We start from the raw sequence: 26564 nt of genomic DNA on the forward strand, positions 1-26564 counted from the left end.
ACAGGATGGTTAGCCTTTGGAGGTTGTGGAGACAGTAAATTTAAGTGAGTTTAAAAGAAAGCTTGATAAGTATATGAATGATAAAGGCTGGCTTTAAGATTTTTTTTAAATTTATTTATTAAGAGTTTTAGTTTAGTTTAAAGGATGGGACAGTATGTTCAATAAACTTTATATTTTATCTGTTATTTTCTCTATGCTAACTTTATATGGATTCGTCAATTGTGACCAACTTTGTAACTATCATAAAAAATATGGAATAAATCTAAATTACCTTTTTTTTCTAGAATGATTATATAATAGGAAACTGCATTTATTTATTCTCAATAGCTTAAGACTCATAACAATTTACATTTGCTTCTACTTAATTTTATTGCCCTTTGAACGATGTCTTATTAATAACCCTGCCCAAGTTATAAATAACTCAGTGAATGAGTAGCTCTGCTTAGCATACTGAATCATGTAATTCATGAGCTACTCACAAGCATACTTTGTGGAAAATTATTATTATTCATTATATCACCTAATCTAACCTAATAAAATTCTGTTTTACATTTTATCTATTTTTATAAAAAAGATATACAATAAATATGGTATTTACCTTTAACCTCTTGTTTTTTGCTATCAGTTACTGATGAAGTTTAAGCCTACTTTTTTATAATGATGGTACTAGTACACTAAATAATACGTAAATAATGCATCTAAGAACACAGAATAATAATACGCACAAAGCAGACAATGTCCTAAAACTATTATAATATAACTAGCTTTCTGATTATAGCATAAGAACCTTAAAATATTTCTCTAAGCTTCTTGATCTGAACACCACAAGAGAAACTTTCAAATTGAAGATGAAAAATGCAATACTCCGTAGTGAAAAAAAAAATGTACCACAATACATCTCTCGATTGAGAAAAACTTCATTTTTCTATTGGTTATAAATTATACAATACAAAATTTCAGAGAGAATTATTGGCATGTGGGTCTAACTTTCTAGTTTATGTCTCTGTAAACATAGAAAATCAAAATCAATAATAGTAATATTTATGTAGAAGAGAATCTTTTCTTTCTACTTGTTATAAATCTGTTCAATGGCCATGTAAATTTAACTAGTAAATACTCAATCTTAAAAGTCAGAGGCAGATGTGAAAGGTTTTTCTGGTGGATTTGACAAATGTATTTATGACTCAACAAATCATGATGGTAGGAGGCTCAAATTTTACATTCTTGCTTGTAATTATGTACAGTTTTTGTTTCTAATTGGTTGGAAGCTGCAAAAGCTTCCTATTATTGACACAAGCTATATATATTTGAAGTTGGGAGTTGATCTCGCATGGCACAGGAAAAGTAAGATTGAGAACTGTTAAACTTTGAATATAATGCTGTAAAATGTTTTAACATGTGTAAATAACCTACGCCCATATGTTTATGTCAATCTGATTGGGATGAACACTTATTGTATGTCATGACTTCACATCGTGCAACAGAACAGAATATATGAATGTTGCCAAACGTGCTCAAGTTGGAACTCGAAATGATTCTCTCTGTAGATTTAATAGAAAGTTCACCAACTACAGCAGATACATTAGTGTCTGCAAGAATGTGTGAAAATCTGCACTGGCTAAAGCACGAGTTTGCATGTCAGCAACCAGGAAAAGCCACCAAACATCAGAAGAGAACCTTGACACGAGATCCAGTATTCATGTGGAAAGCATAAGTACATTACAGATGAACTTCTCATGCCCTAGTGTTTCCATTAAGGCACGTATAAAAATTTGAAGGTGGAATATTCAGAAGGTTGAGAATTTTAAAAAGGTAAAAATAAGGGTTAGACTCACATCAGACTTGCAGGAAAACAGTTTAGTCTGTTGTTTCATAAGTGCTGCCTAGAAACATTTCAGTTGGATTGAATTTAATTTTAGTAAGTAGATGAAATTTATGCTATATGCCAGTAGAAAGCAAAATTCACAAACAGCACTATATATCATAAATATAAACTTGGTACAAACAATGTTTCATTTAGAGTTGTTTCCATATTTTCAGTTATGCACACTGAAATATTTCAAAAAGTACACAGTTATTAGAATATTTTCTTGACATTACTTAAATACAAAGTGCAGTTATAATGCATTAAAGTGAAAAGTGGGTATGTAGCCCCAAAGGCAAGAAGTAACACCTTGGTGGAGCAGCTTTGTAATTGCTTGTGTCTCTGCTAAACATGCATCTGAAGGGAGAGACAAGAGGGAAACTTAACACTGGTGTTAATGAATTTCCATGGTCAGAAAAATATAGATTAGTACACGTGCAATACTTGAACTATTTTGGTTACTAATGTGAGTACCTGATGCTGCAACCCCATCCCATTTCTTTCCCACCAAACCTGGAATCTGCTTTGATGGTAGGGGAAGGAAAGTGACTGGATATTTGGATAGCTTTGGACTATCAGCCTCTTCAGAGAGTGTACTTGGAACATACAGGTGAAGCACATATCCAGAGGGTGCCTGTATTAACCCAGCTTTTCACAGGCAATAGGAATCATGTTCTACAGGTAAGATACACATAAGCCCATAGAAACAGCAAGTGTCTTGTTGGAGGCTGCTTTATCAAAAAGTCATACAGACATATGTGCATCTCCAAAAGGGCTGTCACACCCACTGTCCTGGCTTGACTTTCTCAAAGCTACAGTCTACTAAAAGGTCATCAGAAAAGTGATAAAGTCAACCATCCACCACTTCATAACAATGGTGGTGACTACCATCACTATCACAATACCAGCAGTAAGAACAGTAATGGTAACTTCATCATTCCATCAACAAAGTGCTGTTAACAATAAAAGCTGAACCCAGAACTGCAGAAGGAAGTAGACTGAGCTGGCCACTAATCCCCCAGTGGATATTAAAAAGTGCCTCACAACCATGCAGATCATGATTTTGAAATAACACTGCCAAGAGCAGATAGTCAGGTGTTCTTTAATCACGAAGAAGTCTGTTCAACCATTGAATGCTTCTGTTGCAGTGTCATCTCTCAGGACCTGGTGTAAACTTATAAAACTATTGCAAGGGTTACAAAGATCATCTGTCAGACCACGTGGTAAATCACAAATCCACAGCTGCATATGAGGAACTGTTGTTTGGGTATATTAGGTAAGCAGCTTCCGCTTCTGTCATTAATTGTACATTTATGAGTAATGATTTTTTTATATAATTTTTTGAGTAAGTAGTTTTTGTGTTTATGTGTATGATTTTTTAATGTAATTAGCATTAACAATATTATTTTTTTCATAGATATAAGTAGCTTGTTCAAGCGTACAGAAAGTTCTAGTTAACATTGTATGTGTAATGCTTTCGTAGGGTCCATTTGTATAGGTATGTATGTGTGTATATACATTAAATGATGTTTTGTGTTTTTCTGTTAAGGGTATAAGTGTGTTTATGGTAAAGTATAGTGGGTTTACTTACAACATATATAGGCAAAATTTGTGTGTGTACACTGTATATATATGTATATTTAATTATTATTATTATTATTTTTTAAAGGTTTTTATGTATTTTTGCATTAAAAGTTATGTTAAACCATTGACATCTCTTTGCAAGATACATACGACTGATGCTTTTGAACTCCTGTTTCAAGTAATACAAACAGATGAGAATGGTAACTCCCTCACCAGATGGGATGCCAGTTCATCATAGGTTAACTTCTAGCTAACAGTTGGTACCCATCATAAATTTGGGGTATAAGTATCTTGCTCAAAGACAAAACAACACGATGCAGACCAGCCTTGAACATGCAAATATTCGACTACAAGTCCAAAGTGCCAAGAAACTGAGACATGCTGCATAAAGGTTCTCTTAGTGTGTCCTTGAAGTGTTTGGTCTGTGTGTTAACTGTCTCAACATGGGTTCAGTCGATTTGACTGACTTTGCGACCTCTTTGTACTCGTTTAAAATCTTTATAGATTTGATACTTCCAACTTTCAATATACTGTTTATATCTTCATAAAATTTGGCAATCTTTCAGTTAGCATTATATTGCTGGTGAAGTATACTTAATAAACTAAAATAGAGATTTGTCAATGAATATATTGAGTATTTGATTAGAATAGTCCATGTGCAAAGTGATTTTCATGTTCAGATTAAAAATACTTTTCTCATTTCAAAAATCTTAAATTTCCTTTGTGTAATCCCCAAAACCTCCTAAATACATTTCAAATGTTTTTTTTCAGTAACACTTTATATTTGATCTGTTATTTTCTCCACCCTATCTCTATATGGGATCAGTCAATTTGATCAACCTTGTAACCCCCCCCCCCCCAAAAAAAAAGAAATAAATCTAAGTTACACTTTTTTCTTTTTAGAATGATTTCAAATTGTAACATGAAACTACATTTGTTTATCTTAAGTAGCTTTAAACTTGTAACAGTATACATGAATTTATAATTAAATTTTATTGTTTTATTGCCCTATGAACCATGTCTAACTACTATCTGTAAATCACATCATTATAGGTGGTAACTCATTTGGGGAATGTACATCTCATGTTACGCTGTCGATTTACATTAACCCTATCGGCCCGGGTACACTTTACTGCACGACACAAAGTTTCAGTGTCTTACATTCAACATTTTATTAAACTACTTTTTGTTTGTTATACCAATTAGAATAGCCTAAAATCTTAATTAATATTCCATATTTTAATAGTATACAAGTTTTAAGTTCTTAATTCTACAAGGGAATATATAAAAAAATCCTGAATTTCCACTAGTCCGACACACGTGACACATTTGGTCACAGCATGTCATCATCCTATTCTATCCACCACCCCTTGAAAATGTACGAAATTAAACATAAAATACTCTCCATAAAATTATTATTGCTCAAACAGACCATAATTTTTATAGCCTTAAATTTTGTTTGGTTACAGAACTATCGAATAGAAAATTAGACCCCTCCTGCCACACCCACTTGTCACATCTTCTCTTTCACAATTTGTTGATAGATCTCTCTTACATTTCATTACCTATAACCAACAGAAAGTCACGGTTTTCATATATCAAATGGCGTATTGTATAACATTGTGTTCTGAACAGATAACCGCCGATTTCACTCGGAGTAGCAACATCGTTCTTGTGGGAAAGTTAACGACTAGCTTGGATGAATTTGTAACGGCTTTTTCGCAGAATCTAATCCTAACTAATCTAAAAAGATTCACGTTTTTTACATTTTAGTTACATTTATAATAATAAATAAAGAATAAACATGAAAAAACAAGAAATAAAATATTTACCCGATCTTCTTTTTTTCTTGCTGTCTATTGTCGATGTCACTTAACCCTACTTTTTTTATACTAATAGTAGTAATGCACTAAACAATTTTTATTTAATTAAATAATACACCAAAGAAAATATACTAATAATGTGCAAAAAGTAGATAATATCCCCTAACTCTAAAATTTTTTCTAACTATGTGACAAGAGCCATTAGAAATTCATTCAAGCTAGTCGTCAGCTTTCCCACGGTAAAGCTCTGAGTGAAATTGATGATTATCTGTTCAGAACACGTTAGAAAATACGTCATTTGATAGCTGAAAACATTGACTTTCTATTGGGTATAGATAATATATAATTAAACGTAAGAGAGAACTATTAACAAATCCTGAAAGAGAGGATGTGGCAGGAGGAGTCTGATTTTCTATTTGATAGCTTTGTAACCAAACAAAATTCTAATTGGTATAGCATAAACAAAAAGTAGTTTAATAAAATTTTGAATGTTAGACACTAAAACCTTGTGTCATGTGCAATACAGGATACCCGTAGAGATAAATTTTATGGCTTTATTTTTGCATTGAGTGTATTTCTTTATTAAAGAGAATGTATTTTGTGTGCTCATTCCTTGTTAAAAGATTTAATTTTATGGCATACTGTTTTAGCAATTTCTTCCTAAAGTAGATAGGAACTATTTGATAAAGAGCTTCTGTTTTATTAGTTGCTTTGTCCATTAACACATTTGTATTGTTGACTGTTGAACAACTGTTAGCTATTATTGGGATGAGGCTCAGTCTTTTCTTTTCAGTAAAACTATATATTTTATCTGTTATTTTCTCTACCATAACTCTATACAGACTCGACTGATTTGACCAATCTTATAACAACCATAAAAAATTAAATAAATCTATAAAGTTACAATTTTCCTACACTGAAAATGTATTTTTGATAAGTACTTACCACCTCTCACAGATATAGTTATTCTTGTTCAGGGCTACCTTCTATATGCAAAATGTTTTTAGCATGCCACAAGCCTTGAGTTCCAATGTACCCCGTGATCAATGTGGTAACACTGAGTCTTGCTTGTAAATCATCATGCAACAAACCTCAACCAATAAGAGTGTGACACACCCTCTTCATGCATGTGACTCCCTCTAATCGATTCTACTGAATTATCACTTCAAGTTTGGCAGAAAAAGGAAACACTGGTTGTCAAATGGGAGGAAGGGTGGGAAGAGGTAACCTGTCGGAAATACATTTTCAATATAGGAAAATTATAAATTCCAATATGGTACATTACCATCACTCACAGATATGGCTAGAATCCCAAACTGAATAGGTAGAAATATTGGTACAAGGGAAAGAACGAAGCATTCTTTGAATGCATCCAAAGAACAACCAAAAAAGGTAATTATCCTACATGGGAGACTAAACCACTTCTGTACCAGGTATACTCTATGCTCACAGTGTGGAAAGTGGGCAGAAAAGGGGAGAAGCACATCCAAAAGGGAGAGAACAATGTTTAGATAGGGATCTGAACCACCTGATGTCGAAAGCTCAATCCCTTTGAAAACAGTAATATGGGTGAGACTAAAAGAGATGTGCCCCAAGGTGTAGAGTGGCTAGGGCGTGACAGACAGTACACAGTAAGTCAACTGCAACCAAAGCCCAGCCACTGGGAACCATCATCCATGTGGGGATAGGATGAGGATCATACTATCCATAAGTCAACTACAATCCAAAATTCATCCATTGGTGGGGGCAGGAATGAGGATTATACTATCTTCACCTCAAGTTCAGCAGATTGGAGGGAGATATCATACCCACTGATCTGTGAACAGAACACATGATAGCAAGGTGATAAAATGTTTTACCTATCGGGGAACCCAATATCCAGATGATAGGAATAATAAAGATGTTCCTGTATTGTGAAATATCCCACTCAAAACCAATCAGACAGTGCAGTAACATTCTCAGTATATGAAAATCTTCTATGGATAGTGCAAGAAGAAGAACCATACTAACCTGTATATTCAACCACCATGTTAGCCACAACATGGTTGCAGTGAACACGAGTCCAATTGAGTGAGTGAACAGAGACACCTGTAATACATGCATGGGGACTTATGTTGATTGGTCCAGCCCTAAATCCAAAACTCTGCCACTGGGAATCGACATCCATAAGAAGGTAGGATGAGGGATCCCAATCGAAGGGATGAACTGCAATTTTGATGGCTTGCACCAAAGCTACAACATTCCCTTGGATAAACCCGTTCAGAGATGGAGTGTCAGATCCGAGGACATCTCATCATCAACACCAGCAGACCACCAACCTACTCTCAACTGAATGATTTTATAATTATTTGTATTGTATATCATTATCACATTCAGGAGGATGCCTCCATGGTCCATCACCCCAGCAGCTTGAAACTGGAAAGTAGTAAAGACTCTTATACTCCAATGGAAGAAAAAGTGGGGAGCAAATGCAGTGGAGAGTCTGGAAAAATGTCAACACTGTAGAATATGCAAGAGGTGACCACAAAAAACTTATTTTGAAAAGCAGACCACTCCTGACTTATTCAAACTAAGGAATGGCAGGGATGGGCAGCTATCCCCCCCCCTTCTGCTTTACCCACAAAGTCCATGGGTTAGTACAGTTGAAAACAGACATATTAATGAAACTAAGATATTGCAAGAAGAAACCTACATGTGATTTTGTGGAACACCCCATCTCAACAGCGTGGGTATAGTGGCCATGAAAATTATAATTGTTAAGCTATCCTGGCCTTGCAGCACAGATTTTACTAGTTTAAGTATACCCAGACAAGCACCACTCGCCACAAAGCAGGATCTGTAAACAGAAAATGGACATGCCCCTGAAAAATAAAAGGTACATATACAGAAAGATAAATTACCCAGTCACAATCTCATGGAAATCTGAAGAATGGCAACAGGTGGAAGACAAATATCCCAATGAAAAAGAAACAGCTATCCAATGTAGTTAGTGAGAGATGAATATATGCTGTGTGGGCCACATGTCCAACTGAAGAATTTCCTCCAATGAAGGACGGAGATGAGACATCAGGCAAAAGGTAAGGTGCATAATCTGGTGAGAAGACACCTGGAACAAATTACGGGAAGAAGAACACAAGGAAGAATAAGTCAATCAAATTAAAAGCTAAACCCAATTGAAAAGAGTGGAAATATAAAAGGTCACAAATAGAGGATAATGAAAAGATAGGAAAGGGCACCATGGATGGAAGCCATGTAGGCAATATAACACAAAGAGCATGCACAGATCAGACTGGGAATATAGGTGGGAAATGGAAGGAAAATCAACAAAAAGGAGGAATTACCCCAAAGTTTTGGGAAGGCAAGATCAATCTGGATAAAGGAGAACATGTGGAATGATACAGGGCATGTGAAATGTCCATGGCAAATAAATCCTATCGACAATGTCCACAGGACAAGATAAGAAAAAAATAAATCTTAAGAGATAAGTGAAAAATCAAACATTGAGACAGAGGTTCAAATAGAGGTAAAATAAGGTAAAATTGACAACCCAATACAGAAAGACCACACACCTAGGAGGTTAACTAATCAGGAAGGAGTGCAACAATAATGAGAGGGTAGGAGAGTTAAAAACTTTACAGTACTGGGAAAAACAAAAAGTGTGGGATAAGGCAGCCCAATAACCCAAGATCAAGGAGTCAGAAATCCTCTGAACATATAAGTGAGGAAATCAATAAGAAGAGGAACAGTGGGTTGAGCAGGTGAAAACCCCTGACCCAATGACCAATGGTGGAAAATGTTTCACTTAGGTTGATAAACATCCACAGAGGTAGGGCGATTGGAATGTGCTAAAAATTAAGTAATTTGCTGTGACAAACCAGATCTCCTTGCCAAGGACTGACTAAAAACCATGCGTGAAGATGGTGGGTAGGAAGGGCAGGATGAAATGCCAGTGATCAAGATTGACGTAGAATGTATGGAGTAAGAGGAAGAGGTAATGGTGGGGCAGATTGGAGCTGGAACAGTTGCAAAAACCACAGTTTTGCTGGTCCTGTAAGAAGCAATCAGCATACTTGACATGGAGTGATGTGAATGGTCAAAATCACCCTGGGAAAGAGATGGATGGGAGGATACACATAAAGGTATTTGTTGTTCCAATCCTGGATAAATGCATTGACAGCCAGTAGAAGTGGATGAGGAACTGGAGACCAAAAAAGAAGTAACTCAGTATACAGGGATGTGGCAAACACATCCAGGTGAAAAGTACCCTACTGAAGGAATAGCCACTAAAAAATGCGACCATCAAGAAACCACTTTGTCTGATTGGAAAAAATGATCTGTGACAAGGTTGAATGCACCAGAAATATGACAAGCAAGGAGATAAACAACGAGAGTGTGCCCCCCCCAATCCAAAGTTCGCTTACAAAGGGAACGAAAATAAGTGCCACCTTGGTGATTGATATAAGCTACCACCATAGAATTGTCAGAATAGATCACAACCAGATGATTCCTGGCAAGATGCAGAAAATGATCCAAAGTACGATGTATGGCCAGAAGCTCCAGTACTTCATAAGATTGAAATAATGTAAATTCTGATATGGTAAGACTCTTTGGTCAGAGACCACTGACCCAAAGATTCCTGCTGATTGACTCACACCCCCTCAGCCATGGAGGGAAGCGTTCAAGAAAATGTGATGGGGAGGAGGAAGAGGAACACCCGTTGATGTGTGAGCCTTGTCTAACCACCAATGCAGATCATCCACAGTGAAAGGAGGACGAGAAATAGAAGCATCCAAGGGATCCCACACAAGGTTTCACTGGTCGTGCAGAGTCCACTGAAGAGACCTGATATGCATTCGACCCAACAGGATAAGGGTTTCCACAGAAGACCACATCCCCAAAAGCGATAAGACCTTGTGACCAGTAATACAGGGAGCAGTAAGGGCATGGAAAAATGAAAGCCCCATCAAATGGAGATGAAGGAACTGAGATGAGTGTTGAAAAAGACATCCAAGTGGACAAGATATTGGGTAGGTATAAGGAATGATTTCTCCAATTTGATTAACCAACCCACACAAGCTGCCTCCAAAAGAAGCAGATGAGAGTGATGGGTGGATTCCCATTTGGAATGAGCTAATAAATACCAGTCATCCATGTGATGGTGTAAACACAACCCCCAAGCATGTATATAGGGCATAAAATTGATACACTACACCATGATGAACAAACCAAAGATAGCACCTTCACCAATGAGATATAGGAAGAAAGCTGTCAAATTCCTGGTCATTTGTTTGGCATGTCAGGAGGAAAAGGACAACATCAGGAGAAGAAGTTTGACTCATAATGATCATTCTATCATCAAATGAGAGCTGATAATTCCATAATTCAGTTCCTTCCACTTGAAGCCCGTGTAAATGTGTTGGTAGATTGTATTACCTCCAAAGTGGTAACTTGGACTTTGGAATTCATCTTTAAAGATGAATAACCAAACACAACAGTGTTTGAATAAATAAATAAAAAACAAGAAAAAAAAAGGCAAGTTACACTTATGTTCACGAACGTTTGAAAAAGGAGAATAACAATTCCATTTTGGAATAAATTACAAAACAGTTTAATCAATATTGAAAATAAAACAATTGAAAAGTACAATGAAAAACATCTTGACTGCCAAACATGAAGTAATAGTTCGATAGAATCAAATAGAGGGAATCACATGCATCAGGAGGGTGTGTCATACTCCTATTGTTGTAGGGTTGTCGCATGATGATTTACATGCGAGACACAGTTGAATCACATTGATTGTGGGGTATGTGGGAGCTCAAGGCTTGTGGCATGCAAAAATATTTTGCATATAGAGAACACCACTGAACAAGAATAGCTATATCTGTGAAAGGAGGTAACGTACCATGTCGGAATTACATTTTATTTCCTTTCTAGAATGGCTACAGACTATAATAAAAAAATACAATTGTTTATCTTAAATAGCTTAAGGTCTGCAACAGTCTACACCTATTTATACTTAATATTATTGCTTTATTGCCCCTTGAACTGTGTATAACTAATAATACTGCCACACTAGTTACAAATAATTATTCATTATTATATCACCTAATTTAACCTTATCTGATCTAATAGGTTTCTAATTTTTATATGTTGGTTACATCTATAACAATGAATAAAAAATATACATGAAAAACAAGAAATATAGTACTTACCTTTGACTTTTTTTTTTTGCTATCAGTTGCTGATGATATTTAAGCCTACTTTTTATAATGATGGTAATATTACACTAAATATTTTTTATTTACTTAAATAATGCACCTAAAAACACAATAATAACATGCAAAAAAGCAAAAAATGTCCTATATCTATCATAATTTAAATGGCTTTCTAAATATGACATAATAGCCTTAAAATAGACCTGAACACCAAGATAGAAACTTTCAAACTTAAGACAACATAGACAATACACTGTACCAAAAACAATGTAATTTAATACATCATTTGATAGATTAAAACCTTGTCTTTCTATTGGGTGTAAATAATATAGTATAAAATGTCAGACACAGCTATTGGCAACGTGTGAAAGGGAGGATGTAATAACTGGGTGTGATTTTCTAGTTTATTACTCAGTAAACAAATAAGATTGAAGGCAATAAAAATTAGGCTTTGCTTTAGCAATATCCATATTGTAACGAGTAGATTATGTTAAATAAAGAGAGAAGACCTAGAGAACAAATGTCACAAATCTCATACTACCTATACTGAGAAAGTTTTAAATATTTCCTTAGAAGATTAAGAACTTAAAATTTACATAATATCAATATTTGATTCACTAACCATATTTTGATGCCACGTTTATTCATATACATTTATTAATGTGGTTTGGTATTTTAATGGCAATATCACTTTACATTAGCTGGCTAATGTTGTATCTTTAAAAAAACAATGTGAAAAACTAAGATTTTTTTAAATGATTACTGGTACACAAACTAAAGACAACCATGGTGACAGTGTTGTGCTTTGTATTTCAATTAGACATTCTAAACAATTAAAAGAAAAAAAAAATCTACCCCACTATTACATTTCTAATTTCTAACAATGGATACTTATTTAACAATTATAGAAACACCTAACCTCCTTACAGTGTTACAGTTAACAAAGGTTTAACTTGCTAAAGCACAAGTTATCCGACATTCATTTTAATTTCATGCAGTAAGTCATAATATTAATGATAAAATTACGAATTTATGACAAAAAATTGTTAAGTTATCCAATAACTGCTTCTGTTTAGAGGTATCCAATACACACAACTTGCGTATTTGATACAAAAACTAACTATAATAAGCACCCTAATTATAATTCTATAAACATTATTTCATGTATCTGTAGAATCAGCACTTATTCAAGGAATTTTGTGTAAATGATTAATGTTATTGCAGTGATACTGACTTCAAAAATTGGCAATCCATTTTGAATATACATGATAATTTTAAGCCTGAATTCTTTATGTATTGGAGCTTAGATGATAAGACAGGTTATGCTCAGTCAGAAGAAATAGTCATCCAATGTAATGACAATTCACTATCACTATATTTTGCACACAGTTACTTAACAAATACAGCTTTAGTTAATCAGTAAAAAAGGGGGTGATTTGTATCATGACAGAGTCATGAATTACTGAAAACAATTCATGTAAATATTCAATGTAATTTACTTTTGAAAATATTTTTACTTTGTGCAAAGCATTAAAAGAAAAATTTATCATATTTAGGATTAAATTTGAGGAGTCTTTTTTCCATTTTGATTTATGTGCAATTGTTTGGTTTACCAGTCTAAAGAAAATAATAATAAGAAGCTTCCACAGAGACTAAAACAGAGAACAATAGCATTTATCATAATTACTGCATTGATATGTTTAAGTTTGTTTATCTGCTTTATTATCATCAAAACTGTGGTAATTTTATTTCACAATGCAACACTGTCATTGCAGAATTGTTAATGAATGTTAATTATAACAAAGTTAAACAGATAAAAAGGACCAAAGTGTATGTAATATTAATGAACCATATAAAGCCTATAAGCACTCCAAGGTCAGAGTGCACATATCACAACCTTTACAGTTGCATTCCAAATTTAATTAAACAGTTTATTATCAATGTATATCAATAAACTTGGCATCAAGTTTGTAATTTAAATTTTAATATCTTAATTTCAAAGTAATATATTAAAAACCATTCTTAATCTTCTGTTCTCTGTGTCACATGACCAGTTTCAATCCAAATTCTGTTTTTGATTTTTGTTTTACCCTTATAAGACTGAGTGTCCAACTAATCAAAAACACATATGACACATACTGACAAGCCAGAATATAAAATTAGCACCTCCGATCTTCTTGCTTTATTGAGATAACCCAGATAACAAGTCCCACACCTCTGTCTTTCAAAAAAAGGTCAATAATACTTGCTGGAATTGTTATTGGCTGATTTATACCAAATAGAAAGAGCAGCCTTTTCTTTATAAGATTCCTTATTTGTCATTTTGTTTTGGCATGTGTAAATAGCTATTTAGCCTCAGTTTCTCTATGGTCATGTTTTCTGCTCTGAGAAGCTAACAAAACTGTTTATATCCTTTTTATATCTTTGTTATAAAATTGCATAAATTACAGTTGTTTAGGAACATTTTACTCTAGTGTTTGGTATATTTCATTGTGTACCAAGATCCATATTTGAAAGAAACATCAATGATAGTATGAAAATACAAGCACTCAGAATGTATGCCCTCCATTACAAATTACTGAAATAGGTTTCAACTCTAAGTCCAAAATTTCCTGTTTGTTTTGTTTATATTCTTTATTTATTGCTATATATTTTTTAACAAAAGCAACTAAAATGTACAAATTAGAAAATTATTGGGTTAGATAACAAAAAATGAAAATTAAATACAATGCCACATGATTGTAACTTGATTAGTTGTTTATACTAAGTGCTCTCACTGGTCAATTGCTTGTCATGTTCTGAGATAGGGTCTAAAAAGCATTGTACAGCTAAAAGCAAACAGTTGTGAAAAGGTTAGAAAGCTGAGACTACTAGCGTAAAACATTATAATTGTCTGTTACAGCCTGTAGTCATTCTATAAAAATAAAATAAAAGTTATACTAATTTTATTTCACATTTTTTAACTTTTTGTTTCATTGTATGCTGATGATTTTATTACAAAAAAAAACTTCCAATATTTATTTATGAGATTCTAGAGGTTATGCAAATGAAATATGAAAAACTGAGACAAAGTATTTCTTTCTTATCACGAAAACCACCATTTACTCACATTAACTCAGTAAAGGCCTCATAAATTCACAGACAAAGCTTTAGAGAAATATTTTAACAAAGGGTTATTGACAGTCAAATACCAAATAAAAATAACTTTCACTATGGAACTTACAAAGGATTTTTTACATATATTTCCTTATCTGTGTATTACAATTTCTGAGTTAGTTGAATTGATAAGTTGTAAAACAGTTTTCCAATAAATTTCAATATTTTTTTGGTGTAATTCACAATACTCTTTGAATATTTCAAGATAGTCTGAATACATACTAGATTACTAAAAGTTATATGTATTATTTCCCTTACCTAGGCTAATAGGCTGCACTGATAAGTATATTTTTAGAAATATTTCTGAATACACCACAACAGCAAAACACTTTATATGAAAGTATCTATTAACCCTTTTGCTAGGAGTTGGTCAAAGTATGCATGTCATGACCTTTTAGAGTTGCATTCCAAATTTAATCATACTACTGTTATCAATATATACAAATAAACTTGGCATTAAAACACAGTTAACAAATCAAACTTTAATATAAGTTTTAAGTTCTTAATTTGATAAAGAAATATTTAAAAAACGTCAATCTCCCCTAGTATGAGAATCATGACATTTGTTCTCTAGGTCTTCTCCTTTCTCTAATTTATTTACCTCTCCTTTCTAAAGTATGGAATTTAATGTAAATTACTCATTATAATAGAGATATTACTAAGGCAAAATCTCATTTTTACAGCCTTCAATCTTACTTGTTGACGACGTCATAAACTAGAAAACCAGAACTACTTGCCATGCCCAACATTCTCTCTTTCACAAATTATCAAGTACTATATTAGTTGTTTTTCTTGTATATTCTTTATTTATAGTCATAGAAGCAACTAATATGTAAAAATTAGAAAGTTAGTAGGTTAGATGAGATAACAAATAATAATAATAATTCTTTACAAGGTATGCTTACAAGCAGCTTGTGCTTTATGTCACTCAATATAGTAATGTGAGTTACACATTTGCCAAGTGATTTACAGTTGGAGTGGTAGGATTATTAGTTAGACACAGTTCAAAGGGCAATAAAATCAAATAGAAACAAATACAGACCATTATGAGCTTTAAGCTATTTAAGATACACAATTAGAGTTTTCTGTTACAGTCTGTAGTCATTATAAAAAGAAAAAAGGAAAATTTAGATTTATTTAATATTTTTTGTTTATGGTGGTTTCAAGGATGGTCAAGTTGACCAAGTACATATAGAGTAGAGAAAATAACATAAAATATAAACCTTTACTGACATTTTTTTGATATTTATTTAGGAGGTTACAAAAATAAAAGTTAACATTTTTCTTACCTGAAGACATATTTCCAATAGATACACACGTCTGCACACAGAAAGCTAGAATCCCATGTTGTTATAGTGACAGGATTGATGTGAAATATACCAAGATGAGCTCCCTTCAGAAAGTACCTAAAGGAAACCCATGGAGTGAGACACCTGATGGCAGGGACTCCATAGGGGTACATTCATGGATAACCATATCTCCCCTCTTCCAGGGTATACTCTTCATCCAGAATAGATAGGAAGAAGAGGCAAACAAGAGGCCCATACACGTGGCACGGCTGGAGCACATTCAGACTGTACCTTGTACACACCTCAACTCTCCTGTCAGATTTACTGGACCATCAATGGCTGTGGGAGGAGGGCACATAGACTAATAGAGCATACTTGGCTCAACTCTACCAGCAAACTCTTGGACCAACACCAGCTGTGGGAGGAGGGTACAGAAATTCATGTCATAAATTACACAACATGAAACAAATAGTGAGTGTTCATCTCAACTTTAATAAACAGACAGGAGGAAGGCATGGTATAGTAGTGTGTGTTCATCTCAGCTCAACTGGAAAGTCAAAGGCTGCAAGAGGTGGGCAGATATCTTGGAATGTGCTCACCTCAACTCTACTGAACAGATGCAGACTGTAGGAGGAGCACAGTAAACTAGTAAGTGCTCCCAGTGTGTTATTGGTATAATGATATGAGAGGTGACCTGAAGTACACTGACAGTGTCACCACTGCCTCATTTCAAACTGACTGGTACCTGTGTTTTAGACCCAGCTGTCAGGTCCCAATCAGTGATGGTTGTCCATGGTACACCACCCCAGCAGCTAGAAATTGGTATGTGGTAACAGTCTCCTTGCTTTACTTGATTAAAAAAGGGGGAAAAATTCATAGAAATTCCATCAGTCCTGTTTCAGCCAGAGAGGTCTTTTACTGGAAACAGTTCAACAGGTGACCATGTAAGCCTATTTTGCAAAGCCATCAAGCATAAGCCAAGGAAGCAGGCAAAGCAACTCTTGGTGCTGGCTTTCTCTATGATAATCCATGGAAGAGGTAGGATCTAGATCAAAAAGTAGACAGATATCATAATAAACCAGTAGGATACCTCGAATGACCTTGTGGAAAACCCCATCTCAACAGTGGGCATACATAGAGCCAGAATAGATGGTATGAGCACTTCTGTTATCTTGACTCGATGCAGAATTTTGGGAAAGAAGTGTACCTTGGAAGCCACCAGCCAAATGGTGAGATTCTGGGAGCAATGCTAGAAAAAAAAAAGAAAGAATGTACTTGCCTGACAAAGGATGGTGAGTACACTAGAGGATAGTGAATGAAGGCAGGCAGTAACCTGCAGGAGATGAGACAGCCAGATGGTGAAGATAGTGGGTGATGAAGGTGTGAGACAAAGTCCACATGCCATCCTGGAGGATTTCATCAAGTGGCTGTTGGAAATGAAAGGAAAGGGGAATGGTGAGGTGGTGAATCTGATGAGAAAAAATATGGAACAGTCTGCGGGTATCAAACCCAATAACAAGTACACCAAATGGAGCAGTTAGTTGACCCAGCTTGTAAAGGTAAACAGAGATAAGTCCCTGAAACAAGAAGAATCCCTGAGAGTAAAGAGGCAAAGAGAAGAGGTTACCCTATGGGAAAGTCTAGCTTGACAGGCGATGGACTGGACAAATCCCAAACATGAAGGTAGAGGGATGTGATCCCTGGATAGAATAGCAATATGTGAGGTTGGAGCAAGGGGGAAGGTGTGGGAGGAAGGGGAAGAGAGGGATGGGTAAACAGTAGACAAAGATGAGGAAACCATGGTTGAGCTGGCCAAAGAGGTGCCACCAAGAGGACATGACAAGGAGAGTTGTGAATCAATGCCAGGACCTGTGGTAAAAGTTAGGCATGTAAGCATCCAAGAAAGGATGTTGACTGAAAGCATCAACAGCCAGGGCTGAAGGATGGGGAACAGGAGATCAAAAGAGAGTAAGATGAAATTGAAAGGTATGACACAGGCATCAATGAGTGGAGTCCTCAGAAGAGAACACAGCCATATGAAAACTTGAGGGTAGAGAGATCATTCTGTGGGCAGAATATGGTCTGATCAAGAGTGCTGTTCTGCAATGAGGTTCATAGCACCTATTACATGACAGGCAATGTGGCAAACTCATTGAGAATTGGTCCACAAAGAAGGTCTATGGTTTAAAAACAAAGTGTACTGGATCTGGTTCCCCCCCGACAGTTGATGTAAGAAACAAAGGTGGAGATATCAGAATGAATCATAACCAAATATAGACCAAGTTTATGCAGATGATACACAAAAGCCCTGATCACTTTGTTGAAGATGTAGGGGAACAACACAATGCCAAATGGAAGAGCCCTGAACTGAATTAATCGAAGGAAATATCTCAAACTTCTGCAGTGGGAATATAAAGGAATACATCCGAGACATAAACCTTGGTCATCCATAGTCTTGCGAAAAAGACCAACAAAGAAATAAGAAATTTTCCATACAAAAATGAGGGACAATCATTTAATGATTGAGAGAGGAATGGGAGGATTGGAACAGGTGAGTAACCAATGAAATTACGAAGAATTGATGCTGGGAAGCTTCTGTCAATAATTCAAATGGAATCAGGAATACTACCAAAAAAAGAAGAGTGAAGAAATAGGGCAAGGCAGAGGTCCCATAAAAAGTAGAAGGGAAAACAAAAACAGGAAAGAAGGGTATCCCTATCCAACAAGTCCTAACAACAAATGATCCAAGTGAGCAGGGAAAGGGCAGAAGGAGAAGTACGGGCCATGGTAAAAAGAGAATGGTAAAGGAATCACCAGCAAAGTCACCTGGGGCTTGAGGAAATACTTCTGACATAAAGTACTGAGAGGAAAGGTAAGGAAGCAGAGAAAGGAGGATTAGGCAAAGATGAAAGAATTGAGAAATGGAGAGTAAAAGTGAACCTAATGGGTCTGCCCTCTACATATGCAAAAAAGACTTTTAAGAACTGTGACTACAGAAAGAGGAAGTTCAATTGACTGCATGACATGATAAAGGAATCAGAAAGGTGAGGAGAACAAGGTATAAGATTGTAGGCACAGTGATGATCTAAAAAGGAAGTAGTGTGAACACCAAAAGCAGGAGACGGGGGAAAACAAAATTCGTTAGGGTGAGGGTTATGAAGGAGGGAACAGGAAGTGTGATATGACACAGGATCGAGAGATAGAACATAACATAACTGAGTAATAAGGTCCCAGTAATGTGAAGAAGTTTAAAAATTCTCCTCAACATGAAGAGGGGCTCCTGAGGCATAGCCAGGAGGAGGAAACAAACAGTTAAAGTCACCTTCCTCATCATATTTCTCAGAATGGGGGGAAGGAATGCCAGGCAAACATACAGGTGCTGAAACTCCTGGCTGCATAATGGAACCCACTACCCTATGCACAATCACTGTCACATCATCCACAGTTAACATGTCTCCTGTAACCAAGTTAGAAACTTGACTAGTGTGAGGATATTCCTCACTCACACCAGATGTTGAAGCTGGATGAACTTGAGAACTCATAGTTTAAAGAAAGAAAGGAAACAAAGTCTGTTGATTAGACTGCAAATCTCCTTAAATTATGAGCAATACAAACATATCTAATACTTGCAGTGCTGAGGAAAATTATTGACGATCACTAGTGTAAAAACTAACTTTATACAAGGTTGGTTAATTTGATTAACCTTGTAACCACCTCAAAAAATTTAAATAAATCTAAAATTTTCTTTTTAGAATGATTTCAAATTGTTATATGAAACTAAATAGCTTGAAACTTGTAACAATATACATCTATTTATACTTATATTTTAATATTTTAGTATTTTATTGCCCTTTTAACCCTGTCTCATTACTATTTATACCATTATAAGTTGTAAATCACTCAACAAACATGAAACTTACATTACGCTATCCAATTACATCATGTATGAAATACTTGCAAGTTTTCTATTTTTACATTTTAGTTACATTTATAATAATAAATAAAGAATACAAATGAAAACAAGAAATAAAGGACTTACCTGGATCTTCTTGTTTTTGCTATCGACTATCGATAACACTTCACCATACTTTTTATACTAATGGTAGTAGTGCACTAAATAATTTTTATTTAATTAAATAATGCACCAAAGAACATAGAATAATAACATGCAAAAAGAAGACAATGTCCCATAACTATCACAATTGTTCTGGCTTTCTAACTACATGACAAGAGACATTATAAATTCATCCAAGGTTGTCAATATGTTTCCTGTTGGTGATGAAACTTGTACTAAAAGAGAAATTGACAATTCTCTGTTCAGAAAACAACATATTACAATATGTTATTTGATAGATGGAAACCTTGGCTTTCTATTGGTTATAAATAATATAGTATTAAACATAAGAGAAAATTATTAACAAATCCTGAAAGAAAGGATGTGACAGATGGGAGTGGCAAGAGGGGTCTGGTTGTCTTATTCATGGCTCTGTAACTAAATATGATTGAAAGCTATGAAAATTATGCTTTGTCTAAGTGATGATGATATTATAATAAGTAATTTACTTTAAATTTTTGTATTTCTTGGAGCAGTGGTAAATAAATTAGAGAAGAGAAAATGCCTAGAGAGTAAATGTCACAATTCTCATGCTAGGGGAAATTCTGGATTTTTTTTTTATATATTGCCTTATAAAAGTAAGAACTTAAAACTTATATACTATGAAAATATGGATTACTAGCTATGATTATTACACTATATATACTGGTATATCATGTAACACACAAAAACCTTGTGACTTGCACAAAAATGGATGTCCACAGAGAGGGGGTTAAAAGTTACAGTATGGAAACTCTGATGGTTAGAAAGTCAGTTGCATCAACTGACCCATATGGAAAGAGCTAAGCATGTTTCAATTTGCCATATTTCTGTTAATTATATGCCTGAAAATATTTCATAAAGACACACCATTCATAACATTGATTTCAGATATGTTATCATCAAAATTATTAAATATGAGAGAAGTAACGATTAAGAAATGGAAATTAAAGCACACACAAAGTACTGTTAACCCTGTTTGCAAAAAAAATCAGCAAGATTATTAATAAAATGTCTTTTAAAATGTAATAATTCAAATGATCACCTAGTGCCTGTTACACGTTTGTAATGTCCAGGTGCATACACAGCCAAAATGCTTACTCCAGATCCAATGTTAACGACCAAAAAAGGATAGGGATTACTGAAGTCAAAGTGTTTCTTTTCACAGAGTTCTTCATTCAGAGGATTATTAAAGTAATAACATTCTTCCTCACAATTTGCTTCTATGTAATGAATGCCACATATTAGGGAGTCCAACTCATCAAACTTGTGGAGTTCTAAATTCACCTCCTTCAAAATAAAAATACAAAATTAATTATAGCTCATGCTAGGTGCTTATTTATATAAGATAGGCAATTTGTTTAGTATTGGCTTCCCACAGTAAAAATTTACTATTTTTTGCATCTGACACTTAAATGTATAATAAACATACTTTAGGATTACAAAAATATTGCCAATATCACAACAGAATTTAAATTCCTTACTGCACCACACTTACTTACAATTTTATATTCCTACTTAGAGTGCAAAGATTAATAAATGAGAAGTAGTCTTATATTTCAGAAAATTCTGAATTGCCAGTTATAGTGGATCTTATTATAAATTTTAACAATGTGGTGTCAAATTAAACAATTTTGAGATTACATACATTGCAGAATTGGAAACTACCCAGCAAAGAAAAAACAATATTCTTACCAGAAAGTTTATCCTTGAACTTCTGTAAATCTTATATTCAGAATTTAGTAAACATGAATTATTATTGTATCTTTAAATAAAGTAATGGGAATGAAGTACATATACATGTAGTACTTTGTTTGTACAACTCACTACGAAAAACCTTTTTGATCATTCTGTCAAATCATACATTTCTGCTTAAGATTTTTTATGAGTTTTTTTTTAATCTTACAAAAATTGCTACTTTAACTGACTGGGTGTAAATACAGCCAATTCATAGCTCCAACATATGCAGAGATCAAGTCTGTTACTTCTGTGTTAATTTTCATGTTAATCTTTTCCAGTGTATTTTAAAAAATCTAACTGTGGTGGTGACTGAAAGATATAACTTGCTTAATGAAAAAATTTTAACTTCAACTCTAGTTTGCTAATGTTGCAAGAGGTGAATGTTAGTCATATGTTAAATTTACTGTTAAAAAATTAAACCATATTGGATTGAGATGCACATGAAATAGCTTTAGAAGTTAATGATACAAATAATGAAAATTCAATTGTTTAAAAATAATATATCCACACTAAACTGTTCAAGACTTGAACTGTACTCTTAACTTGTATACTGAGACAAATAATAATTATAATCATAGATCTTCAAGTAGAGTTGCTTGTGAAATAACAAATGAACTACATATTTGTGGAAAAGCTGAAGGGGTGACAAGCATTTTATTCCTTAGATGCTAAATCATTTGCCTGGAATTTACGAATTTAGTATTAGTGTTAATTTTTTTACTGTTTAGTTTCTACTTGACAAAAAACATAGTTCAAATGTACCCAGTGGGCAAAACATGCAACCATTGTCAAAAACATGGAAAATATTTAGATAGTCTAAGTATTTGGTACAGAATATTGTGAATTCCCCAAACAGTTTATATGTTCACACTTTTAAGTACAAAGTACTTGTAGTGGCATCCATGCATAGCAAATATAATACACATATAAATGTTTCACAGTCAACAAGCATATTTTTTAGGCATCAGATATTTATGTGCATATAAAAAGAGGGATTTATAGGAAAGGTTAAAACTTTATGCAATATTTCTTTCGAATGTCAAGGACAGCCTTAGTCAATTAATGTTTCAGTTATGGCCTTTTTAATAAAATGTTTTTTTTAAGAAAAATAAGTGGATGTGTAACAGAATAATTTGTTCAACTGCTTTACTTTTGATAATTTAATTGTATTGTAAACTAATCACAAGTTAAATAAAAATCTGCTAAATTTTCTTAAGTGAATGTTTATTTCAGTATACTTCAATTGAAAAACAATTATTTTACATACACATATGTACACATTCTTGACTGATTCAAAAGTTTAAAAAAATTTGAATTAACCCTAAAACCATGAGTCAATGGTATACAAAAATTGCCATGCTTTGAACAAGTGGAAATCCACTGGACCAATTTCTCATATAAAGCTTTGTGTAAGTTTAGATTTAATCTCTTGATTTAAGAAAGGCAGTGAATCTTCCAAAATGTTGTTTTGGTGTTGATGAAAAGTCTTTCCAATGTAAGACTACTTTTACTACTGTTTATAAACTAAAACCATGTGGTCCAGTAAAACATAGCACCATAGTTATTGATAGCACTGGCACATAGAAAGTCATTTCCGTTGACCTTGATTTGCACTGTAAGAATGGTTTTCAAAATGTTCATGATGTCTAGGACAGTCTGAACACTAAATAAATGTTTTTCAACGATTTCTTATTACTGTTTTTGGTTAAGATCTGATCAATCATATCTAAGCCTGTAAAACACTGAATGAAATAAAACAATGACAGTGATTATAATGGAAGAACGAAATATATTATTCTTTCTTCTTCACAGCTTTCTTGACCTCTTTTTATTCAATTTTAATGTTTTTGGACAACTTCTCTTTTTGACTGTTTTAACTTCAAGAAGAGTAACTGCGCCCACATTGCTTGCATTTCATGCAAATGTCACATTTTCCAATCTTGAGACTAGGGTAAACTTGATTTCTGGATATCTTCCCAGTATATATTGACTAATTTAAATACTGAAAGCAAGTCTTCTCTCTCTCTTAATAAATTAATTTGCTAAAGGCAGTAGACATTCATAAAAATATTCATACAAACAGAATAAAAAGAACCTATTTTCAAATGAAGATTTCTTTCCAAGAGATCACCCGATGAGAACAACTAGAGACTAAGCTTTGTTTTGATGGATAAGGATAACAATTTAAATACAAATTTTGCTTTATAAGATGAATAGTACGGGACTTTTTATACAAAATACATTCATCACTGATACAGTATAAACTGACAAATCATTTACTAAGGGGAATTTTGTCATACTTATGAACCACTTGGCAAAAGATACTAGAAAGTTTTTATGTACTAGCTTGTAGATGTATTTTTTTATAATACATATAGTGAATGAATCCTTAGCTCAATGTGTACTAGTGTAAATTTTAAGACTGCTTAAGTATATAAAACTTGTCTTTGTATCTTCAAAAACTGTTTATAAACTAAAACCATGTGGTCCAGTAAAACACAGCACCATAGTTATTGATAGCACTGGCACATAGAAAGTTTAAACTATAGGGGTGTAAACTTTTGTAAGGGAAGTTCTAAACAAAATGTTAATTAAAGATTTGGATACAATTTTTTACAAAAAAGGCCTTAATGATTTGAAATTCCTCACAAATGTTTTGAAAAGTGGTGGAAAATCTGAAAGCCTTTTGCAGTAAAATACTAATTAGGGTTCAAGATAAATAGAATAAAAATGTAATAATCAAACTGAAAGCTAAAATAAAAGTAGGTTTATGATTACAGTACAGGTTTAATGGTTCTAGTGTGTGTGTGCACTCCACTCTTTAACTAACAAATAAAAATAAAATAATTAAAAACAGAGTGTGTCCCCAAGTTAAAACATTACGTAATAAACTAACTCTCTCTCAACATAACTAAATAATAACAATAACATATATTTTAAATGAAAACCTACACTCGATTATACTGTGAGGCAAGTGATACACTACTAACTCACTGGAAAACTTAAACAAATACTTAAACACTTATAAATTATAGTTGTAAGCCAAATGTCTCCTGCACAAACAAAAAGGAAACTTTAAAGTTACAAGAGAACATGACGAGTTCTTAGGAATAATATACAAAAATATATACAAACCTGTAACTGGCAACTGAAAGTGAGTACTTTAAATAATGAGCTCTCACACAGAGGTGAAAGTTATAGAAACACTTTTTATTTCACTGTACATTGACAATTAGGTTACAATTAGTGTTAAGTTATAAAAACAAAAATATACAGTTTAAAGTTTTAGCAAAAGAAATTTCCAATATTCATTTAGTAGTTTCTATAAGTTATGCAAATGAAACATGAAAATCATAAGATGAAAAGAAATATTTTTATTCCTAGAATGAAAATTACCTTTCACTCAGACTTGTACAGAAAAGGCTAACAAAGTTACAGACAAATCTGTCTTACAAATACTTTATTAAAAACATGCTTTTTTGTACACAACAGTGTTGTAGTGTTTAATAAAACCATGGCAAATTTTGTGAAGATAAACTTAATAAATTCAAATTAATAATATGCATAGTTATTGTAAGACTTGTAATCTATTTTCACATATAGCTTTCTTGACTCAGTGCTGCCCTCTATATGCAAACTTTTTGCTCACTACTAGCCTTGAGGGTCCTACCTAAATCCATGTGTTTCTACGTGGTATTGCTACACTGTTGTATGCAAATGAGCATGTGACAACCCTCCATTTATTGGAGGGCAACACAACCTCCTAGCACAGCTGACTCCCTCTATATTGATTGTTCATTCATAACTTCTCAATTTGTGAAGACATGCATTTGTTTTTGTTTGTGAGCTTTTGTGATACTGGTGTTTCTTGTGGAGGTATCTACTAAAATACCAACTGCTGTGGAAATATTAAATTTGGATTTGAGTTTTCAAACATTTCTGCACCTGGAAATCTTATGACCTTTTATTTCCATATTATGATTTTACAAGTAAAGGTAATTTCCACTTTGCCTGGTGTGGAACAAAAAGGTGTTGTTGATGGTGGATAAACAACTTAAATGGCATTGGGTTCCTCTTTGTCTGTTGAGGAAGTGGCAGCTATTGTGCAATGGGAGATGGAGTCTCTTATGCAGACTGAATGTTCTTCTGAACCTGATATACCTCCTCCTATGAATCTGTTTGTGACAAGGGGGATTCCCACCACCTTCCTTTGCCATATCTTCTACCACTTCTGTCATGGATCTAACTAGGCCTTTTTCATAATTTCTGAACATGGTTCCTCAGGTATGTTACCTTTTTCTCCCCCCCCCCCATATGATTCTTTTCCTTCACTTTTTAATTCATCATGTGTTTCTGACCTTTACGTTTTTCCTTCATAGTCCAGTCCATATTGAACACTTTTTATCTCACCTTTCTTTGGTGCAGAAAATGCCTTGTCCTTCTTGTCTGCTTGCCACAAATACCTAGGCTTAACATCAGGATATATTCCCCTTTCTTGGATTCCATAACTCCAATGTCTCTTCTCCAGGTCTGGGGGTCAAATCCTCTTTCTTCTGTTCAACTTTCTCAGGTCCAAGTTTCACCCATTCACCTTACCCTCACAATCCTATTACATTATTTTTTCTTCCTTCTGCATCTTTTCGAAGCAATCCACCATGCCCCTATAAGGTTTCCGATGAATATTCATTCCCTTATCTTTTCTCCATCGGTGCATTCTTCCTCAGCCTTGTACTTCTGACTTGATTACTTTATTATTGATTTTTGTTGGGGAGTAACACCCTTCTTAATCAGGTACATTTG

General features: G+C 34.0%; 1 protein-coding gene across 3 annotated transcripts in view; it reads right to left on the reverse strand.

Annotated features, from left to right (window-relative positions):
- Nucleotides 1-26564, reverse strand: part of LOC106464171 (pantothenate kinase 1-like) — an 88126-nt gene that overhangs the window by 35275 nt on the left and 26287 nt on the right. For all 3 annotated transcript variants that reach the window (XM_013924292.2, XM_022391859.1, XM_022391860.1), the window contains one exon: nt 21070-21314. In XM_013924292.2, coding sequence (XP_013779746.1) covers nt 21070-21314 — 245 coding nt within the window. The remainder of the gene's footprint in view (nt 1-21069; nt 21315-26564) is intronic.

The sequence above is a fragment of the Limulus polyphemus genome, unplaced genomic scaffold (assembly GCF_000517525.1).
Source record: "Limulus polyphemus unplaced genomic scaffold, Limulus_polyphemus-2.1.2 Scaffold1577, whole genome shotgun sequence".
NCBI classification, from domain to species: domain Eukaryota; kingdom Metazoa; phylum Arthropoda; class Merostomata; order Xiphosura; family Limulidae; genus Limulus; species Limulus polyphemus.